An 18081-nucleotide genomic window follows, 5' to 3' on the forward strand; every position below is an offset into this window, starting at 1 on the left:
GTCCTGGGCTCTCAGCTTGAAGTCCAGGGCTGCAAGGGCTGAGAGCGGGAACCCAGGGGAAGGGAAGGAACCTCCCCAAGGCGCTGGGTGGCCCCCGGCCCTGCAACAGGCAGGCCTGATGGGTGGCCCTTGCTTTTCCTTCCTCTTGCCTGTTCTGGTCTCCTCTTTTGCTCTCCTGTCCCAGGGTCTCTGCCCGCCCCCCCCCTGCACCCTTTCCCAGCCCAGAGCTGGCCCAGAGTTCTGTTGGGGAGGCCTGTGTGGACCTAAGCCTGGAAACTGTTCTTTAAAAGGCAGCACAGAGAAGGGTAAGAATAGGGAGTCTAGCTCCATCCAGCTCCAGACTGGCTAGGAATCCTGACCCGGGCTCCCAGAGGCTGTGTGACCTAGGGTAAGTAGTTCAACCTCTCTGAGCCTCAGCTTCCTCGGAGATGAGTGTAACAATCCAACGCGCTAATGTAGGAAACCCCTAGGACATACTGAGCTCTCGACACTGCTGGGTACGCACACAGGACGCGGTGAACGAAGAGGGCCTGGCCTTGGGGTTGGGGGTCTGAGGTTGGAAGCGAGGCTGTTGGACCCCGGCGCGGCTGGTCCGGGGACTCGGGCCTCCTCTCTGACTCCTCCAAGCAGGGGCGGGGCCTTCGGGCAGCCCTGGGTTTCCGGGCGCCTGTCGCACACCCACCCTCCCGGTTTCCCAGGGGACGGGACGAGCTCGGAGCCGCCGAGGGACACCGAGTCTGGGGGAGGCGGCGGGGCCACGAGGGCGGCCGCCCTCGGGGGCGCGCGGCCTCTTTTGTCTGCAGCCTCCCCCTCCCCCGCCCGCCCCGAGCCGCGGGGCTGCGGCGCCGCTGCTGACACGGCTCAGCCGCCGCCGCCACCGGGCGGAGGCTGCGCGTCGCAGCGCCGGGCGGAGGGCGCGCGGCGATGGCGGCGGCGGCGGCGGCGGCGCGGGGCGGGCGGGCGCGGCGGGCGCGGGGCTCGGGCTAGCCGCGGGGCCGGGCCGGATGGCGGGCGGCGCGGGCTGGGCAGGCGCCCCCGCGGCTCTGCTGCGCTCGGTGCGCCGCCTGCGCGAGGTGTTCGAGGTGTGCGGCCGCGACCCCGACGGCTTCCTGCGCGTGGAGCGCGTCGCGGCGCTCGGACTGCGCTTCGGCCAAGGCGAGGAGGTAAGGGCCCGCGGCGGGGGCGTCCGCGCTCCAATCCCCCACCCCGGCTTTCCCGCCGTTTCACCGGCCCGCTCTCGGCCGAGCCCCCGGGCATCCCCGCCCTGTCGGACCCTCGCTTTCCACCATTAGCGCCGGCGCTGCGAGAGTCACGCATCACGCCCGGGGTGGGGGCTTCTCTGCCTATCTTCCCTACCCCGGGCCCTTGCGGGCCCTTCTGACCGCTCTGCAGCCCACTCGGGGTTTGGGGGGTGGGGGGAAGGAGCCGTCAGATCCTGGTCCCGGGACCCCCGCCCCTTCCTACCCTGCGGAGACCGAGACGCAGAGGTCTGTGTGCGGGAATGCCAGGACGCCGTGCGGGGTGGGGTGGGGGAGGGAGGCACGCGCCCCACTGGGCCTGGCCGAGGGAGCGAGAGGACAACTAGGGGCGCTCTGCTGTCTCGGCTCCTTGACTGCACCCAGCCGACCTAGAACACAGCGGGAGGTGTCTGCTTGCGACCTTCCTGGATTCTCGGCCCAGCGCCCGATGACCCCCCATGCGGGCTCCCATGGGCAGGCCTGGCTGGCAGCTGGCTGTGTCGGCTGCGGCAGACCTCCCAGAGCCAAGCTGGGGAGCGGCAGCTGAGCAGTATTTGCAGCAAGGGGTGGGGGGGGGGAGGGCGGGCCGCGTCGATTTAGGGAAAGTAGGAACGGTGTTGGTTGTTAGCAGAGCTGGGATCGGAGGGTGGGTGCTGCCAGTGGGGTGGGCAGAGACAGGTGTACTCTCATGCCATGGGCACAGGGACAGGTGGCTATGTCTGGGGGAGGGGGTACGGCAAGGCACCCTCCTGGCGGGAGAGCATCCCCACCCTTCTGCTACTGCCCACTCTGAAATCGTCAGGAGACGAAGCCCTGAGTAGTGAGTTTCCAAGGCCACCTGAGGCCTCAGGCTCTGCATGGGCCTGGCTGGCATTCTGTTCTGGGGACAGCTGGGGCCTTGCATTTCAGAACATAAGAGAAGCCAAGGCATGCCTGGGTTGGATCCATGCTTCCCTGTCACCTGGCAAGAGGGAGATGATAGGTAATCATCTCTGCATGGCCGTTGGGCATGGCTGGGACCTGGGAGTCCCTGAGACCAGTAAGTGAAAGAGGGTGAGGCAAGTGTCAAGTTCGAGAACTCAGGTACCCCATCCCAGGAGGCTCACTGCTACAGCCCCTTTGGAGCCCACCCTCTCCCTCTGCTGGGATTGGTTCAGGACCGTTTCCTGCAGCCAGCCGGTCCTTCTTCCCAAAGGCTGGTCAAGCCCCTCCCCTCATCGAGGCAGGCTGAGCAGAGCCCAAGCCTGGGGAGAGCCCCAGTCTTTCCTCTCAGGACACAGGCTGCAGGGGAGAAGTCTGGCTCTGGCTGGAACTGGAGTTCCAGAACCGCAGTCTCACTGGTGGGAAGAGCTTCCCAGCAGGCTCTGGCAGGAGGCCACGTGGGCTCAGTGGTGAGCCCCTAACAAGCCCCAGCCTTATCCCTGATCTGGACAGCTCCTCTTCTTAGAGCTTCTTCCTCATACACACTGGAGCCAAACCTGCTTGTCACTTAGTCATCGTGGTTCTGGACGGGGACCCACGTGGGTCTCTCTTCTACGTGACAGCCTTTAAATATTTGAAAACAGCGCTCCTGTCCCCTTCCCACTCACTTCCTACCATCCTCCCTTCTCCAGGCCAAATAGCCCCTGTTCTTGAAGCCCCAGACCATTTCCATACAATCTGGCAGGGACCAAACCTCTGGCTTCCAGCCCTGAAGCCACCATCGACTAATTGTGTGACGGAGTTCTCCTAGTAATGACATGGAGGGGCTGGACCAGGAGACTCCAGGACTGTGCCGGCCCCAACACGTCTCACGCACACAGGTGGCTCAGGGCGAGGTGCCTTTGGAGTGGTGCACTCATGTCAAGTTTCTGGCCACTGAAACCCCCAGGGATCTTTCTTAGCAGCCTCTGCCAAGATTCCCCTCCATCCTGGAGGAGGGTCAGTGAGTTTTCTTTTTAAAGCATAATCTTATATCATTACAGAATCAGTTTATATGCTCTGCGGGAAGTTAGAAATATGGACAAGCAAGAATAAAATATGTTCCCATCTCCCAGGGAGCCTCCCTGTGACACCTTGGGCACATCCTTCCAGAGCTGTTTCTATGCTTGTATGTAGATTTTCTCCATAAAATGAGGTCATGCTGTGCATACTGTCTTGTAACCTGATTTTTTTCCAGTAAATGATCAGCACTTTCCTGCTTCAATAAATTCTCATCTCATTTAACATGCACACCTTATCCAGATTTCTCTATTTGGCCCCAAAACATCAATCTTTGCTGTTTTGTTCAAACCAGTTTCCTCGCCAGAACTGTGCAATGCATCCGGTTATTCTGATCTCTTACTTTAATGCAATGCTTTTTTTTTTTTTTTTAATTTGAATAACCCTGACTTGTTGAAGAGATCAGGCCTGTTGTCTGTGTCAGTACTTTCTTAAATCTAAACCTGTAACTTGGACCTTATCCCTGTTAAATTTCATCTTGTTCATTTCCTCCCATTGTAACAGACAATAGAGAGAATTTACAATCCTACCTTTGTCACTCCGATGCTGTGCTGCCTTCAGGCTGGAGAAGTGGGTGCTTTATGTCTCAATCTGCCAGGCTGGTGTAAACCCAGGGCAGGACCACGGACAGAGCCTCGTAGGGGTGGTTCTGTTCACACTGTGTTACTGACCGAGACCCACGGAAATACATTTTTCAGCCCTGCTCGCTGCACACCAAATTCACACATGCACTGCAGAACAGGGATGTCATTTCCCCTTCAAAATGCTACGTTTTCTGGCAGTTTCTATCTCATTTGTTTAAAAATCACATAGAGACCTTGATTTCCCACCCCGTACCCGCTGCCAGTGCTCTAGGGTGGAGAACTCTCATTCATTAGATACGGAATTCAGTGAATTTATCAGAGCTGATTATCCATATTTTATCAACTACACCCAGAATGCCAGGGACACCAGAATCAAATGCTTTGCAAAAATCAAAATATACTAGGTTGCAAAGTGTAAAACAAATATCCATGAGGCCACACTAATATCAATAAATGATTTAATATTAATAAATAAATACTAGGAGAGTCTCCCATACAGAACAAATTAATTTATGTAGATAATTCCCTACCAAGGAGGTGCAGCATAGCCCCCACCCTGTAAGCGTCACGTATGCATATGACTACCTTCTAAAGACGACACTGTGGAAAGGGGGGAAGGGCAGCTTTACGGTGGAGAAGCCTGACACGCACTGCCTCAGCCGGGTCACCAGGATCAACAACAGCAGTGATAAGTCAGGTAGGTAGTATGTACCCTTCATACGATGTGATGGGAGAGGCACCTTACCACTGTGATCCCCCACCCAGACCCATCACCCCCGTCCAGTCATGAGAAAACATCACAAAAATCTCAGCAGAGGGACGTTATTCTACAAAACACCTGCTTAGTGCTCCTCACCTTTGTCCAGGTCATCAAAACCAAGGGAAGTCTGAGAAACTGTCCTGGCCAAGTGACGCCTAAGGAGACGTGACAACTAAATGTAATGTGGTGTCCTGGGTGGGGTCCTGGAACAAGAAGAGGACATCAGGCAAAGACTAAGGAAGTCTGAATAAAGTACAGACTCCAGTTAATAATAATGTTATGGGGCTTCCCTGGTGGCGCAGTGGTTGAGAGTCCGCCTGCCGATGCAGGGGACACGGGTTCGTGCACCGGTCCGGGAAGATCCCACATACCGCGGAGCGGCTGGGCCCGTGAGCCATGGCCGCTGAGCCTGTGCTCCGCAACGGGAGAGGCCACACAGTGAGAGGCCCGCGTACCACAAAAAAAAAAATAATAATGTTATGTATGTATCAGGTTGGCCTCCGATATTCCCCTAATTTATTGACTTGCGAATCATAGTAGAAAAGAGAAGACAAGGAAATTCGATGAAAACATGAGTCGTGTGTGAGAACACAGGTTGACGTTTCAAAGAACGTGAGGGCGCTGTCCCAGCCCTGAAAGTCTGTAATAAGTAGGAGCAAGACCACTGTGACGAGGACGAGAAATGATGGCCCAGGGCCCTGAACCCGTGTTGACCTCTGATAGCTTGCTTTCGTGTCTAACCTCTCTAGGGCTTTGTTTACTCATCCATAGAATGGGGGTGATAACAGTTCTCATTCCATAGCGTTATTGTGGGGCTTGAACACGTTAATACACGTAAAGTGTTCAGTATCGGGACGGGGTAGGCCCGCTCTCAGAATTGCTGCTGCTCTTACTATTGGTGTTTTTGGTAAACATTTGTGAGCATCTTTGAGAGGCTGTTCTAGGCTGGGGCGTTCTTGGGGGTTGAGGTCCAGATCTGCGAACAGTCCCTGGTGTTCTCGGCCCACCCTCCTTGTCAGCTCTGAGCTTCCAGCCCTCCCGCATCTGTGAGTGGAAGGCATTGGGAGCGCCAGAGATATCTTGGGCCACATCCCTGGTAAATATATTCTTCTCCCTTTTCCAGTTTGAAAACCATCCTTCTTGCTAGAAGAATGGACTCAAAAGTAGTTGAGTGGTGTCTCTGCCACTTGTTAACCAGTACCCTCTCCTCTGAGCAGTGGCCAGTCCTTCCTGCTGGGAAGCGTGGTGGTAATTATTTGGGGGCAGTGACGCAGCTTTAGCCCACCTGGGACTAGTCTATAACTTCCCCGCTTCTTTGCAGGTGCCGGAAGCAACTGGGGCATCGTGCCTCCTTGTTCATATTGAGCAGGAGATGAAATAAGGGGTCAGACTGGGCTCCCTTAGTCCCCAAGTCCCCTCTGGACGAAGGACTGCCACAAGGGAGATGCTGGTGCTGGCTGGCTTCAGCCTGAGTGTCTGAACCGGCAAAGGGGTTGGGGTTCTAGGTGGGCCGAGACTTATCAGGAGACAGTCCTGGGGCTGCCAGGGGAGGGAGAGCCCTGAAGTAAAGCTGGGTCTGCTCAGGAGAGGAGGGGACAGGATGCTGGGGAAGAAGCAGTTGTATCCCTACATCTGTGGCTGGAGGTGGGAGGTGATAGGAGGAGGGACTTGAGGGGAGGGCGGGGCCAGATCAGGAAAGCCTCAGCCGTTCCCTGTGGCTGGTGGGAAGGTCCAGGCAGCAGGGTCAGAGGTGTGCTTGAGAACAGGGGCTGGATCCAGGAGGGGAATGTGACAGTTGGCCTGAGAGGAAGAGGGTCCTGACCTGGGCAGTGGCAGCGGGTGCAGAACCGACAGGGGTCCAAAAGGCCTGCAGAGCCCAACACGCCACTCCTGGAGGGAAGAATCTAAGGCTCTTTTGGAGAACAGGCCCCCTCTAAGTGCCCCACCCTAATGGGGACATGGTGGGGATGACAGAGCTGGCGAAACAGAAGGAAGGCCCAGGTTCTCCGAGCCTCGAAGGAAAGGTCGGGGTGCCTGTGACCCATGAGTGGGGAGCAGGACGGGAGTGGGGCCCAGAAAGGGCCCTGTGTTTGTGCCTCACCCGGGTGCAGCTGGTGCCCCTGAGCTTGGAGGTCACTGTGGAAGCCAGGCTGAGGCTGCGGTCCCTCGCGAGGCACCAGGCTCCGGGGGCGGGCTGGGAGGGGCCAAGCCCCAGATAGGATGCCCAGTGCTCTTAGCGCACTTTGGCTGTGCTGGGAGGAGGGGCGTGAGAAGAGCGTCCAGGGGGACTGGTCCATCTTGTCAGGCAGTCTTGACACAGCCTGAATCCATGTGGCAAAACCTCTCTGGGCTACAGCTTCACTCCCAAGATACCGGGATGTAGAGCAGGAGGAAGCTCCAGGTCGTGGAGGGCTTGGTGGAGGGCGGTGCGGCCCGTGCCTCCCTTGTTGAGATCTGAATGGAGAAGTGGGGTAGAATCAGGCCTTCCAAACAGCAGGACACGCCCTCGGCCCGGTTGCGGTGGGTGGAGACTCTCAAAGCCCAGACAAGCCCCAGCATGGGTATCGGCCATTCCCCCTGTGAAGAAGAACTTACCCCTTTTCCCAGGGGGATGGTGAAGGGTCACCAGGCTGGGCAGGCGGAGCGGCTGTCAGATCCAGCCTTGACTCTGAGGCCCGGGAGCTTTCCCCTGCACCTGGAAGAGAAGCAGAGGAGCGAAGAAGGAGAAGGGAGATGGGGAGGTGTGGGAGCGGGGCAGAGGGAGGAGTGCCTTCCCTGTGGCTGGCGGCTGAGGAGGCAGAGCCAGGAGGGAGGCTGCACCTCCGGATTCCCGCGCACGGGGAACCCAGGACCCTGCTGGGTGGTGCATGGGTGGCTGAGGACCCGCTCCCCCTTCCGTGGGCCAGGGCTCCACTGCCACAGCCTGAGGGGGCCGGTGCGGATTGGGGGCTGACGCAGCCACCAGGTGCCTGGCGGGTCCCACCCAGGTGCCCCACCCCGAGCACCCGTGTCCACGGGTCCATTTGTAGGGGTTTGGGAGGGGGGCTCTGCCCCAGCCCTGGACTATGTGTGAGTGAGTCGGGGCTCGTAGGGTGGAGAGGGGCTGCTCCTTTGCCTCGCGCTGCAGCGATCCCTTTGGCCCACCCCGCGGCCGTCCCCACCCCGGGGCCTAGAGCAGTCCCCCCAGGTGGAGCACAGAAGGGGAGGCTGACAGCTGGCTGCGGTGGACAGTTAGAGCTGAGTGAACCAGATCTGGGGTGGGATGGAGGGGAAATGCCCTCTGGCCTGGAAACAGTGAATGTCATGCCTGGGTGAACTGCTGTCCTCCCCCGACCTCACATGATTGGGTGAATGCCCTGAAATTTTTAGAGCAGCCTTAATGGAAATACCTTTTGCATTGGTGGTTGGTGGTTGTCTTAATACATGTTTCCAGGATTTTTGTTGTTGTTGTTGTTGGTACGCAGGCCTCTCACTGTTGTGGCCTCTCCCGTTGCGGAGCACAGGCTCCGGACGCGCAGGCTCAGCGGCCATGGCTCACGGGCCCAGCCGCTCCGCGGCATGTGGGATCTTCCCGGACCGGGGCACGAACCTGCGTCCCCTGCATCGGCAGGCGGACTCTCAACCACTGCCCCACCAGGGAAGCCCTGTTTCCAGGATTTAAAAAGGTTTTTTTTCGATTAATATCTTGCATACCTACTCTATGCCAAAACTCTTCCAGGCTCTGGGAATCAGGAGTGGCCCGGAGCTTCCATGGGGGAGGGGCTGGAAAAGAAACTGACAAAAGGAACGACAATTACTGTTGGGTGGAGGAAGGTACAGGACTAGGAAGAAACAGAAAATACTGAGACAAAAAGATTTTTGCCCTTAGAATGACCACGGATGGCCTCTCTGTCATAGATGAACATTGAAGTAGGGCCTGGAATGAAGTGGGGGGCTGCGCCTTGCAGAGATCTGGGGGCAGCTGATCCGGGCAGAGGCAGGAGGGGGCCTGGGGGTTAGAGGTATGGCAAGAGGACTTAAGGGAGAGGGCAGGGGCTGGGCAGGAAGACCAGTGGGGAGGCTGTCACTCCATGCAGGTGAGACTTGCTGGAGGCAGAGCAGGGGTGCAGCTGCGGAGACGCGGCTGGCTTTGGATAACTAGAGCCCATTGGAAGTGGGTGTGAAAGGAGAGAATTTGGAGAACTCAGAGGCTGCCATTTGCTGGATGGGGAAGACTGAGGCAGGAGGCAGGTTGGGCAAGGAGTCAAGGAGTTCCACGGTGGCCTGTGAAACCTGAGATGCACCTGGCGTCCCAGTGGGGCTGTGGAGCCGGCAGTGGACAGATCCCAGGAACGCGCCTCAGCCCTGCTCCTCCGGGCAGACCCTTGCCTCCTTCTACCCTGGCCCTTAGGTCTCCCTGCCCATGACAGAGAAATGAGGGAAGAACACAGAACCTGATAAGGTGGGATTCAGCCCCCTTTAAAAGCCAGGCTTGAGTTTGGGGGTCCAAGGACTCAGCTGGACTGGCTTGGGGCATCTCATCTTCCAGACCAGAGGCATCTTCTAGGCAAGATGCTACCCGTCTTGGGATGCTGACTGCCCGTCTGCCCAGCCTCTCAGTCTGAGAGCTGCCCTTGCCTCCTCATCGCACAGAGTAAGAACTGGCTAGAGCCGTAATTCACTGCCTGAACGTGCTGCTGGTATGACCACTGGCCCTCTCCAGTGGATAGGTTGGAGCCCCCCCCCCAGCTAGACTTGGGCTCTTTGCACCCTTCTGCCCCTCCCTGTCTCCTGCATTCCCAGCAGCTTCTGATTCTTGGAGGCCCCCCAGGAGCCATAGCTTAGGGCCACCAATTCTTTGCAGACCACCACTCCTGGGGTCCATAGTTGCACGCTCTTGGGGACAGGGAGAGCAAAGCAGCTCAGAATCCGGAAGTGTGTACACCACTGTGATCAAGAGGAGAGTGGGCCTCCTGGTCGCCACAGCCCAAACTGTAGCTGTAAGGATCTCTGAGTCCCCTTTAGACCTGAGACCTTGAGTCTGACCCACACCTCGCTTGCTGTGGCACAGAACTCAGAGAAGATTGCCAGCTTCCTCCAGAAGCGTTTGTTCGTTGCACGTAGGCCTCTGGTGGGCACTGTCCCCAGGAGAGATCCCAAGTCTGAGGCTGGTACCTGGACAGGGTAGTCAAAGGGTTGATTTACACGAAAACAAGAGCCGAAAGGGGAGTAGAGGTCCATTCAGTGCTCGTGTTGCTCCAGAACAGCCCTGCCAAGAGATGGGGACTCACCGCCTGCCGAGGCAAGGCCGTTCCATCTTGACAAGCTCTGGTGAGTCCTCTTTCATACAGTGAACTAAGGTCTACCTCCTAGAACTGCTGCTCTTCATTCCCTCTACCCATCCATGCAACTACCTACCTGCCCATTCAATAATGCATCCATTTATACATTCACTTATCCATCTGTCTACACATTCATCATCCCCTCCATCCAACCATCTACCTGCCCATCCACCCATCCATCCATCCATCCATCCATCCATCCATCCATCCATCCATCCACCCAGCCATCAACCCAGCCATCTATCTACCTGCCCATCCATCCATCCATCCATCCATCCACCCAGCCATCAACCCAGCCATCTATCTACCTACCCATCCATCCATCCATCCATCCATCCATCCATCCACCCACCCAGCCATCAACCCATCTACTTATCCATTCATTACCCATCCATCCGTTGGTCCATCCATCTGTTCACGCACCCTTCCACCAGCCTCCCCAGCCTCCCCATCTGTCCATCCACCACCCAGCATTTATTGAATATCTACATGCGCAAAGCCTAAGCCCAGATCCAGGGATGGGGACTGGCATTTTCAGGGAGTGACAAGTGGCTCCGCATGGTGAAGGCACAGGAAGGGCAGGAGGGTGAGAGCTCAGGCTGGAGCAAGGGGTCAGCTGGTGACCTCAGGGACCTTAGGGAGAGCTCAGGGGCTGGGGCTGTGAGACGGGCTCAGATGAGTTCTGGACAGGCAGCAATACACCAGCACCTGCCTACCCTCACTGGAGTTAGCTGTTTCTATGATTTCTCACTTCCCACACAGGCCATTGGGTCTGGCAAGGGCTGAAGCCTTTCTGAAAAAAGAGAAAGCCCAGGTTATTTAAAAGGTGCTTATTATGACGGGTGGGCCTCAGGTTCCTTCTCTGTAAAATGGTGGTCAGAACCCCTATTTGTGGGACTGTTTTGAGGAAAGGAGATAATACATTAAGGCCGGCCATGACGCCTGTTGGCATGGTCTCTGCAGCCCACCTACTCCATGACCCCTGTTGCCACCCCCTGCTGCTCTCAGCCCCAGGAGTGCACCTCTGGCCCCTTTCCTCCACCTGGTACTTTTCCAGGCCTGACCTCCCTTGTTCAAGGGCCAGAATTTCTCCTGCGGCCACTGGTGGCTCTGTGGACAGCGGAGGTGAGGGAAGGATTGGTGTAGACTCCCTTCGTGTTTCTTATTCCCTTCATCCTCGCAATAGCCCTGAGAATCTGAGAGGTGATGGGAGTTGTCCAGAGTCCCACAGTAACTGGAGGAGCTGGGATGTGAATCCAGGTCTGTCTGATTCTAAAGCTGCCTCCTTAGCTGCCTGCCATTGGAGGGTTCCAGGTTCCAGTGTCGGGAGGGGGGAAAATGATCAGATCTGAGTTTCAGAAATTTGACATAGAAACTTCCAATCCGAGGCTTCCTCTGGTTTTCTAAATCTGGGGTGGTCTGGCTTCCAGGGGTGGAGCAGCGCCAGACAGGGGCTGTAAGTAGAAGTAGATTTGGAATCTGCAGGGTGGGCAGGCACTGCCTGTAGGTGGGGCTGCGGGCAGTGTGCCACCCAGAAGATGCTGTGGAAGGTGGCAGGGGGCAGCAGGAGCTGACTTTTCAGAGCAGAGAGAGGCTGCCTGCAACCACGCCCTGAATTATGCATCACCACCACTTCCTGTGCAAATGGTGATTAAGAGCCCCAGGAGGCCAGCATTTCTCTGGCTGCTCCGGTTTCCTGCCTGGCGCCCTTCCGCAATCCTCTGCAGTCCCAGATGGGTTTGTAGCAGGGGCAGGGCCCGGACTCTCAATCCGGACACCCCACCAGCACCCAGTCCACGTTCTCCGCGTTCCTCCATCTTCTAGCCTGGTGCTGCTGTCTCCTCCCAGCCACAGAGGCCCTGTGGCCCCAGCTGGCCTTGACCCCTCGTGCTCCCCATCTCCTCCACCTCCCTCCAGTGTCTCTGTTCAGGGCAGGCCAGCTTTAACTTTCTTTCTGTGCTACAGAGAAGAGCTTGGGAACCGGGGCCCTGGCATCAGGCTCACCTGGTTTGAGACCCGGCTCTGCCACTTTCTAGCTGCGTGACCCTGAGAAGTTACTTAACCTCTCTGTGCCTCAGTCTCCTCATCTATAAAGTGGGGATAATGTTAGCCACATGTGTTTGCTAATGTGACTGTTAACCACCACTGACTCTAGGTTTTCTGGGTGGGCTCTCCATTTCCATTCTTTTACAGATCTCTTTGAGCACCTGCTCTGTGTCAAGTCTGGTGCTGTCAAACCAAACTTGGGTCCGCTCGCCCGATCTCCGTAAAGCCAATCTGCTGACACCGGGTTGTGGTGAAGGAAAGTGCGGCATTTACTGCAGGCACCAAGGCTGGAGTCCAGGCAGCTAACGCTCAGAAGGCCTGAGCTCCCCAGTGGTTTTCAGGGAAAGGTTTTTAAAGACAGAGTGAGGGAGGGAGTTGCAGGGGACAAGATCAGCTCGTGGACATTCTTCTGATTGGTTGGTGGTGAGGTCATCAGGAGTCAACGTCATCAGCCTTCTGGGTCCAGCTGGTCTGGGGTCTACATGCTCGTGGTCAGCATGCGCTTAACTTCTTCCTCTTGGTGGGGTTTCGGTATCTGCATAATAGCCCAAGGCCATGGCTCAGAATATTCTCTCTAGCCCTTGAGGAGGAACTAAAGGCCCTTGACTGTGTTTAGTGGCTAAATTATTGTTATTTTGTCTGGCTTGACTGTTTTCCTTTGTTTCTGCCTTCTCCCACTTCTCTGCTAAGTGTGCTCTTTGAAACCCGGGGAAAGCCTCGGAGGCTCAAGTTTTTCTACAAGTAAGAGGCAGGTGAGGACATGGGGGTGGTCTGTCCTGGGAAGGCCCCATAGGGTCCTCCTCAGTGACAGTGTGAGAGGATACGCAGAGGGAGAGGTTAGGACTCCTCCTCTGAGGGAGCTCGCTTCTGCGTGGGAGGGGCCCCTAAGATAGAAGCCTTGGTCCACCTGTGAGAAGGGCAGGGCTGGAGGCCCGTTTAGGTGTAGTGGGGTGTGAAGACAGCAGATTCGCTCTGCCCGGAGATGGAAAAGCCTTCCCAGAGGTGATGCCAGGCCTGAGTCTTGAACACCAGGGTCCACCAGGGCAGAAGGGAAGGATGGCTGTGCCAGGGGAGAAGCATACCTGGCAGGAGGCGGACAGGTGAGAGAGGGGAGGGGCTGACCAGGCAGGTGGAGGCACAGTGGAGAGGACAGGGTGGATTTCATCCCGAAGGTTGAAGCTGAGGGTGACATGTCTCTGTTGTGTTTTAGACAAGCCCATCTGGAATCATGTGGGGCGGGGGAAAGCAGGCCGAGCTGGGAGGCCTCTGCTCCGGTCCAGGGACAAGGAGAGGGGCGTTTGAGCTGCTGGAGGGAAGGGGAGGGTCAGAGGGCGGCTGCCGGGCCGTCTGCAGGACCTCACAGCACGGAGCTGGGACAAACAGGACAGAGCGTCCTTTCATGAGTCCTTTGTGACCCCACCTAGGTCACTGGGTGATGGGGCCCGAGCCCAGGTGCGGGTACGTGCCAGCTCCAGGGCGCTCACACACCTGGGCAGCTCCTGGGGCTCCCCGGCCTGCCCTCCCTCTCAGGAGTCCTCCCGAGAGCAGCTGCTCTTTATTTTTAAAACAAAAAAGTTCCAAATATTGTTGTCATTTTATAAACAACTCTAGAGGACAAGAAAGCGAACTAGCGTTAAGCTGTATTTTTAGACCTCAAAATCTATGTCCTGTCCTTAGCGGTCACCCACATGCGGCCGTGACCAGTGTATATGAGCTCTTTTGGCCCCTTTCCGTCTAATGATATTTCCTGTGTCTGAGTCCCAGACAGAGCCATGTCACCTCTCTGCTTAAACCTGGTCCAGGATTGACCATCCCATCCGTCACTACTAATGTCTCCACTGCGTTCCATTCTGCCGGGTACACCTGGAGGGGAACCTGGGCGGGCCCGTCAACCCCTGGCTCGCCAGCAGCCTCTGCGGGGCCCAGCCCCTGAGCTGGTACGGGCGGGGTGGAGCCCAAAGACAGCAGTGCTTCCAAAGAGTGGACGTGGCGGGTGAGGAGGGAAGGATCCTGGGCACCCCCAAGCCTGCACTGCACGCTGGGCTGGACCTCCCTCAGTACCGCTGACCATCCCCTGGGTCCCAGCCTGCTTGGCCTCTTCCCAGCCCAACGCTTGGCTGCCAGCCAGAGGACTGGCCTCTGGTGTGGGTTTCTCAAAACCCCTGACCCCAAGTGGGCACTGCTAGGGGGCACCTGCTCCCGTGTTCTAGACACTGAGTGGGTGGAATCGAGAGCCTGTTTGCCCGCTCGTGTGGACACAGCCATTTTGGGCTTCTGGCCGCGCCTTCTGGGGCCGCGGATGGTCTTTGTTTCTCCTTCAGTCTCCTCCCCTTTCTCCCTCCTGCCTCCTGTTTGGCCGGATATCTGACCTTGTCCGAAGCATGAGGATGCCCGCTTCTCCCATCTACGCTGAGTATTATTTCAGACTTGTTTCTCCAGTTTAATGAGTGTATAATAGTATTTCAAACTTGTTTAAATTTTCATTTTTAATTGCTAACGAGACCACATTTTTTCCATGTTGCTGTTTATTCTTGGTATTTCCTTCTGCATAAACTGTTATGTCCACCTCTGTTGAGCGCTTATCAAGGGGAATTTTAATTTTGATCTTTATAATTTTATTTTTTTTTGAATTTATTTATAAATTTATTTATTTATTTTCGTCTGCGTTGGGTCTTCGTTGCTGCGCGTGGCCTTTCTCCAGTTGCGGTGAGCGGGGGCTGCTCTTTGTTGCGGTGCACGGGCTTCTCATTGCAGTCGCCTCTCCCGTTGCGGAGCTCGGGCTCTAGCGCGTGGGCTTCAGTAGTTGTGGCTCGCAGGCTCTAGAGCGCAGGCTCAGTAGCTGTGGCACACGGGCCTCGTTGCTCCGCGGCATGTGGGATCTTCCCGGACCAGGGCTCAAACCTGTGTCCCCTGCATTGGCAGGCGGATTCTTAACCACTGCGCCACCAGAGAAGTCCTGGATGACATTTTATTACTCAAAAGTTCTACATTTGAATATTTCTTTTTCCAGTTATATCATATCTGCATTATTTCTAATTATATTGATCACTTTTTAGTAGTTAGGAACTTATTTCCCATCTCTAGCAAGAATAAATAAGCTATTTTGTTAAAACCCCCAATTTGTAAAAATATTCGACTTTTACCCATTTGGAATTTATTATGAGGTTCATCCAACATTTGGTTCTATTCATAGTTTGAATTTATTTCTAAACTAGAACTGAATTACACTGATTCTTTCTTTCTATTTTTTTCTCATGCTTTATTTTGAAAATGTTGGAACAGAAAAGTTGAAAGAAGGATGTGATGAATACCCAGATACTCTTCACCTAGATTCACTGTTAACACTTTGTCACAATTGCTTTTTCTCTCTTTCATTTTGCCACTGATAATCTATCATCTGTCTCCTTTAATGTTGCTTTGCAGAAGCATTTTAAGTAAATGAAGACGTCTTGACATTTTCCCCATGAGCACTTCAGAGTGTAGGGACGAGGAGAGTCTCCTGTCTGAACAAGCGTCACCATCACACCTAAGACTGAATGCTAACTCGACAGTCATGTAACATTCAGTCCATGTTCAAATTCCCCCAGTTGTCCTCAAAATGTCCTTCCTAGCTTCTTTTTGTTTTGATCTAGGATCGAGTCGAGGATCACATATGGCATCTAGTTTGCCATTTTCCTGTTTCATCTCCTCGAAGTTAGAACCATCTCTGATTTTCTTTGCTTCTGTAAACCAACACTGACATTTTCTGCCAAGCCTGGGCCGGTTGTCCTATAGGCTGTCCCATCGCCTGGCTATGTCTGATTGTTTCCTCCCACTTTTGGCAAGGAGAGGTGATGGCGTGTACTCCTCAGAGCATCACATAAGGAGTCACATGGTATCGGTGTGTCCCATTATCGGTGATGCTGAGTTTGATCAGTTGGTTAAACCCACGTCTGCTTGATCTCGTCAGTATAATGGTACTTTTTCCCCTTTATAGTTAATAAGTAGTCTGCGGGATGGTACCTTAGACAGTGTAAATATCTGGTTCTCAAATAGCTTCTCACACAATGGTTTTAGCATCCCTTGATGCTCCTTGCCCGCGTAAATTACACTGGTGGTTGCAAAATGGTGATTTTTCCTTCATTCCTTCTAGAGATAGAGGTTGTTCTGTGTAGAAGATCTTTCCTTCACCACCTTTCCTGAGTGTCGCTATGGACTTGTGGATTCTTTTCTTTCCCATGTGTTAGCATTACCATCGTTATTCCTTTTTGACGCTCTAAGATTTTTTTGGTCTTGTTTTTAATGCAACATTATAAATTTTGATCATTATTACTTGGTATATTTTAAAATTGATAAAAGTCAGCCATCATTACCTTTAAAAAAACAAGCTCTCTCTGATTCTTCACCGTTTATGGATTTTTAAGTATGTAAACACATTTTCAAGTTCTTTAATTGGTATTGCATTAAACTTATTAAACTAGAGAGTATTACCATCTTTATTATATATTTAGTTCTCCCAGTAGGAACAAAATATTAACATTAAAAATAAATGTCTTACAATTAGGCTAAACTAGTGTTTAGTATTTAATGTGTTTGGTTACTACTGAGAATGAAACTTTTTTCCCACTGATTTTTTTTTTTCTAGCTGCATGTCACTAGCATATAGGAATGCAATTGATTTTTGTAAATTTATCACGTATCTCCCCACTGGTATGAACTCACTTATTACTTGTCATTTTTCTGGTTGATTTCTTGAGATTTTCTAGGTAAGCAATCATGTCCTCTTCAAAAAGTAATAATTTCATTATGTCTTCTTTTCTTATATTTATGAGTCTAATGACTTTTCCTTTTTTATTAATTAATTAATTAATTAATTTTTGGCTGAGTTGGGTCTTCGTTGCTGCACGGGGGCTTTCTCTAGTTGTGGCACGTGGGGGCTACTCTTCGTTGCGGTGCGCAGGCTTCTCATTGCGGTGGCTTCTCTTGTTGCGGAGCACGGGCTCTAGGCGCGCAGGCTTCAGTAGTTGCAGTGCGTAGGCTCAGTAGTTGGGTGCACGGGCTCTAGAGCGCAGGCTCAGTAGTTGTGGTGCATGGGCTTAGCTGCTCTGCGGCATGGAGGATATTCCCGGACCAGGGCTCGAACCCATGTCCCCTGCATTGGCAGGCAGATTCTTAACCACTGCGCCACCAGGGAAGTCCCAACTTTTCCTTCTGAGATGGGACTCACAGGCATTTCTAAAACTAGTTGGTTGTTTTATTATTTTATTTTTAAATTTATTTCATTTATTTATTTATTTTTGCCTCACCACGCGGCATGTGGCATCTCAGTTTCCTGACCAGGGATCAAACCCACGTCCCCTGCAGTGGAAGCTCAGAGTCTTAACCACTAGACCACCAGGGAAGTACCTAAAACTAGTTGGTTGTAAATCAACCATATTTCAATAAAAATTTTTAAAAAGGAAATTGTATAATATGAAACAGAATTTTTTAAATAAAACTAGTTGGAACCTGGGTGGGTACTGGAGACATGACCCTGACTTAGAGGGCTCGGGAGTGAGGCATGCTGGGACACTGGCCAGATGGCTAAGTTGCAAGTTGAGGAAAACAGGCCAGGGTAGGTGCCTGAGCTGCAGCTGCCCTGGGTGATCTCACAGACAGTGTCCCAAAGGCAGTGCTGCCGAGGCCGGTGTTGCTGCGGGAGGGGGTCTGATGCAGAGGGAAGAGGCTGGCAAGAGGTAGTCGTGCGTCTTGACTGGGGGTCAGGGGAGGACGCCAGCCTCCAAAGGCAGGGAGACAAGACAGCAGCAGCACAGCACGGGGATGGACAGACTGAAACTTGCCGGGCACAGATGACTGCAGAGGTGGTGTCGGGCAGCCAGAAGTGGCCGGAGGGCTGAGGTTGTTCCCTGCCCTCTGCTCTGGTCCTGGACTAGTTGGTGGAGCCAGTAGGTATAAGGGTTGGTGGCAGAAGCAGACCCCCATCATCCCTTTCTTATTAGGTTTTTAAATGGAGTGACCGTTGCTTACTACCATTGAGTGTAATGTTGGTACCTGGGTTTAGGTGTATCATCTTCAGCGCGTTAATAAAGACCACACCCTCCTTGCCCCATTCTCCTTTTGTTAGAATGTTATCCAAGACCAGATGGTACATTGTACCACATGTCTTCCCAACA

The 18081-nt window shown here is 54.1% G+C and overlaps 1 protein-coding gene across 3 annotated transcripts in view; it reads left to right on the forward strand.

The window, feature by feature from the left end:
- Positions 1 to 988: 988 nt before the first annotated feature.
- Positions 989 to 18081, forward strand: part of RAB11FIP4 (RAB11 family interacting protein 4) — a 113927-nt gene continuing 96834 nt past the window's right edge. For 2 of the 3 annotated variants that reach the window (XM_033846531.2, XM_033846532.2), the window contains exon 1: positions 990 to 1163. In XM_033846531.2, the coding sequence (XP_033702422.1) occupies positions 1005 to 1163 (159 nt within the window). In that variant the 5' untranslated portion in view covers positions 990 to 1004. Of the gene's footprint in view, positions 1164 to 18081 lie in introns of all 3 variants that reach the window. The other variant, XM_073798403.1, reaches the window with a different exon arrangement.

Source organism: Tursiops truncatus, chromosome 20, assembly GCF_011762595.2.
Source record: "Tursiops truncatus isolate mTurTru1 chromosome 20, mTurTru1.mat.Y, whole genome shotgun sequence".
Lineage (NCBI taxonomy): Eukaryota > Metazoa > Chordata > Mammalia > Artiodactyla > Delphinidae > Tursiops > Tursiops truncatus.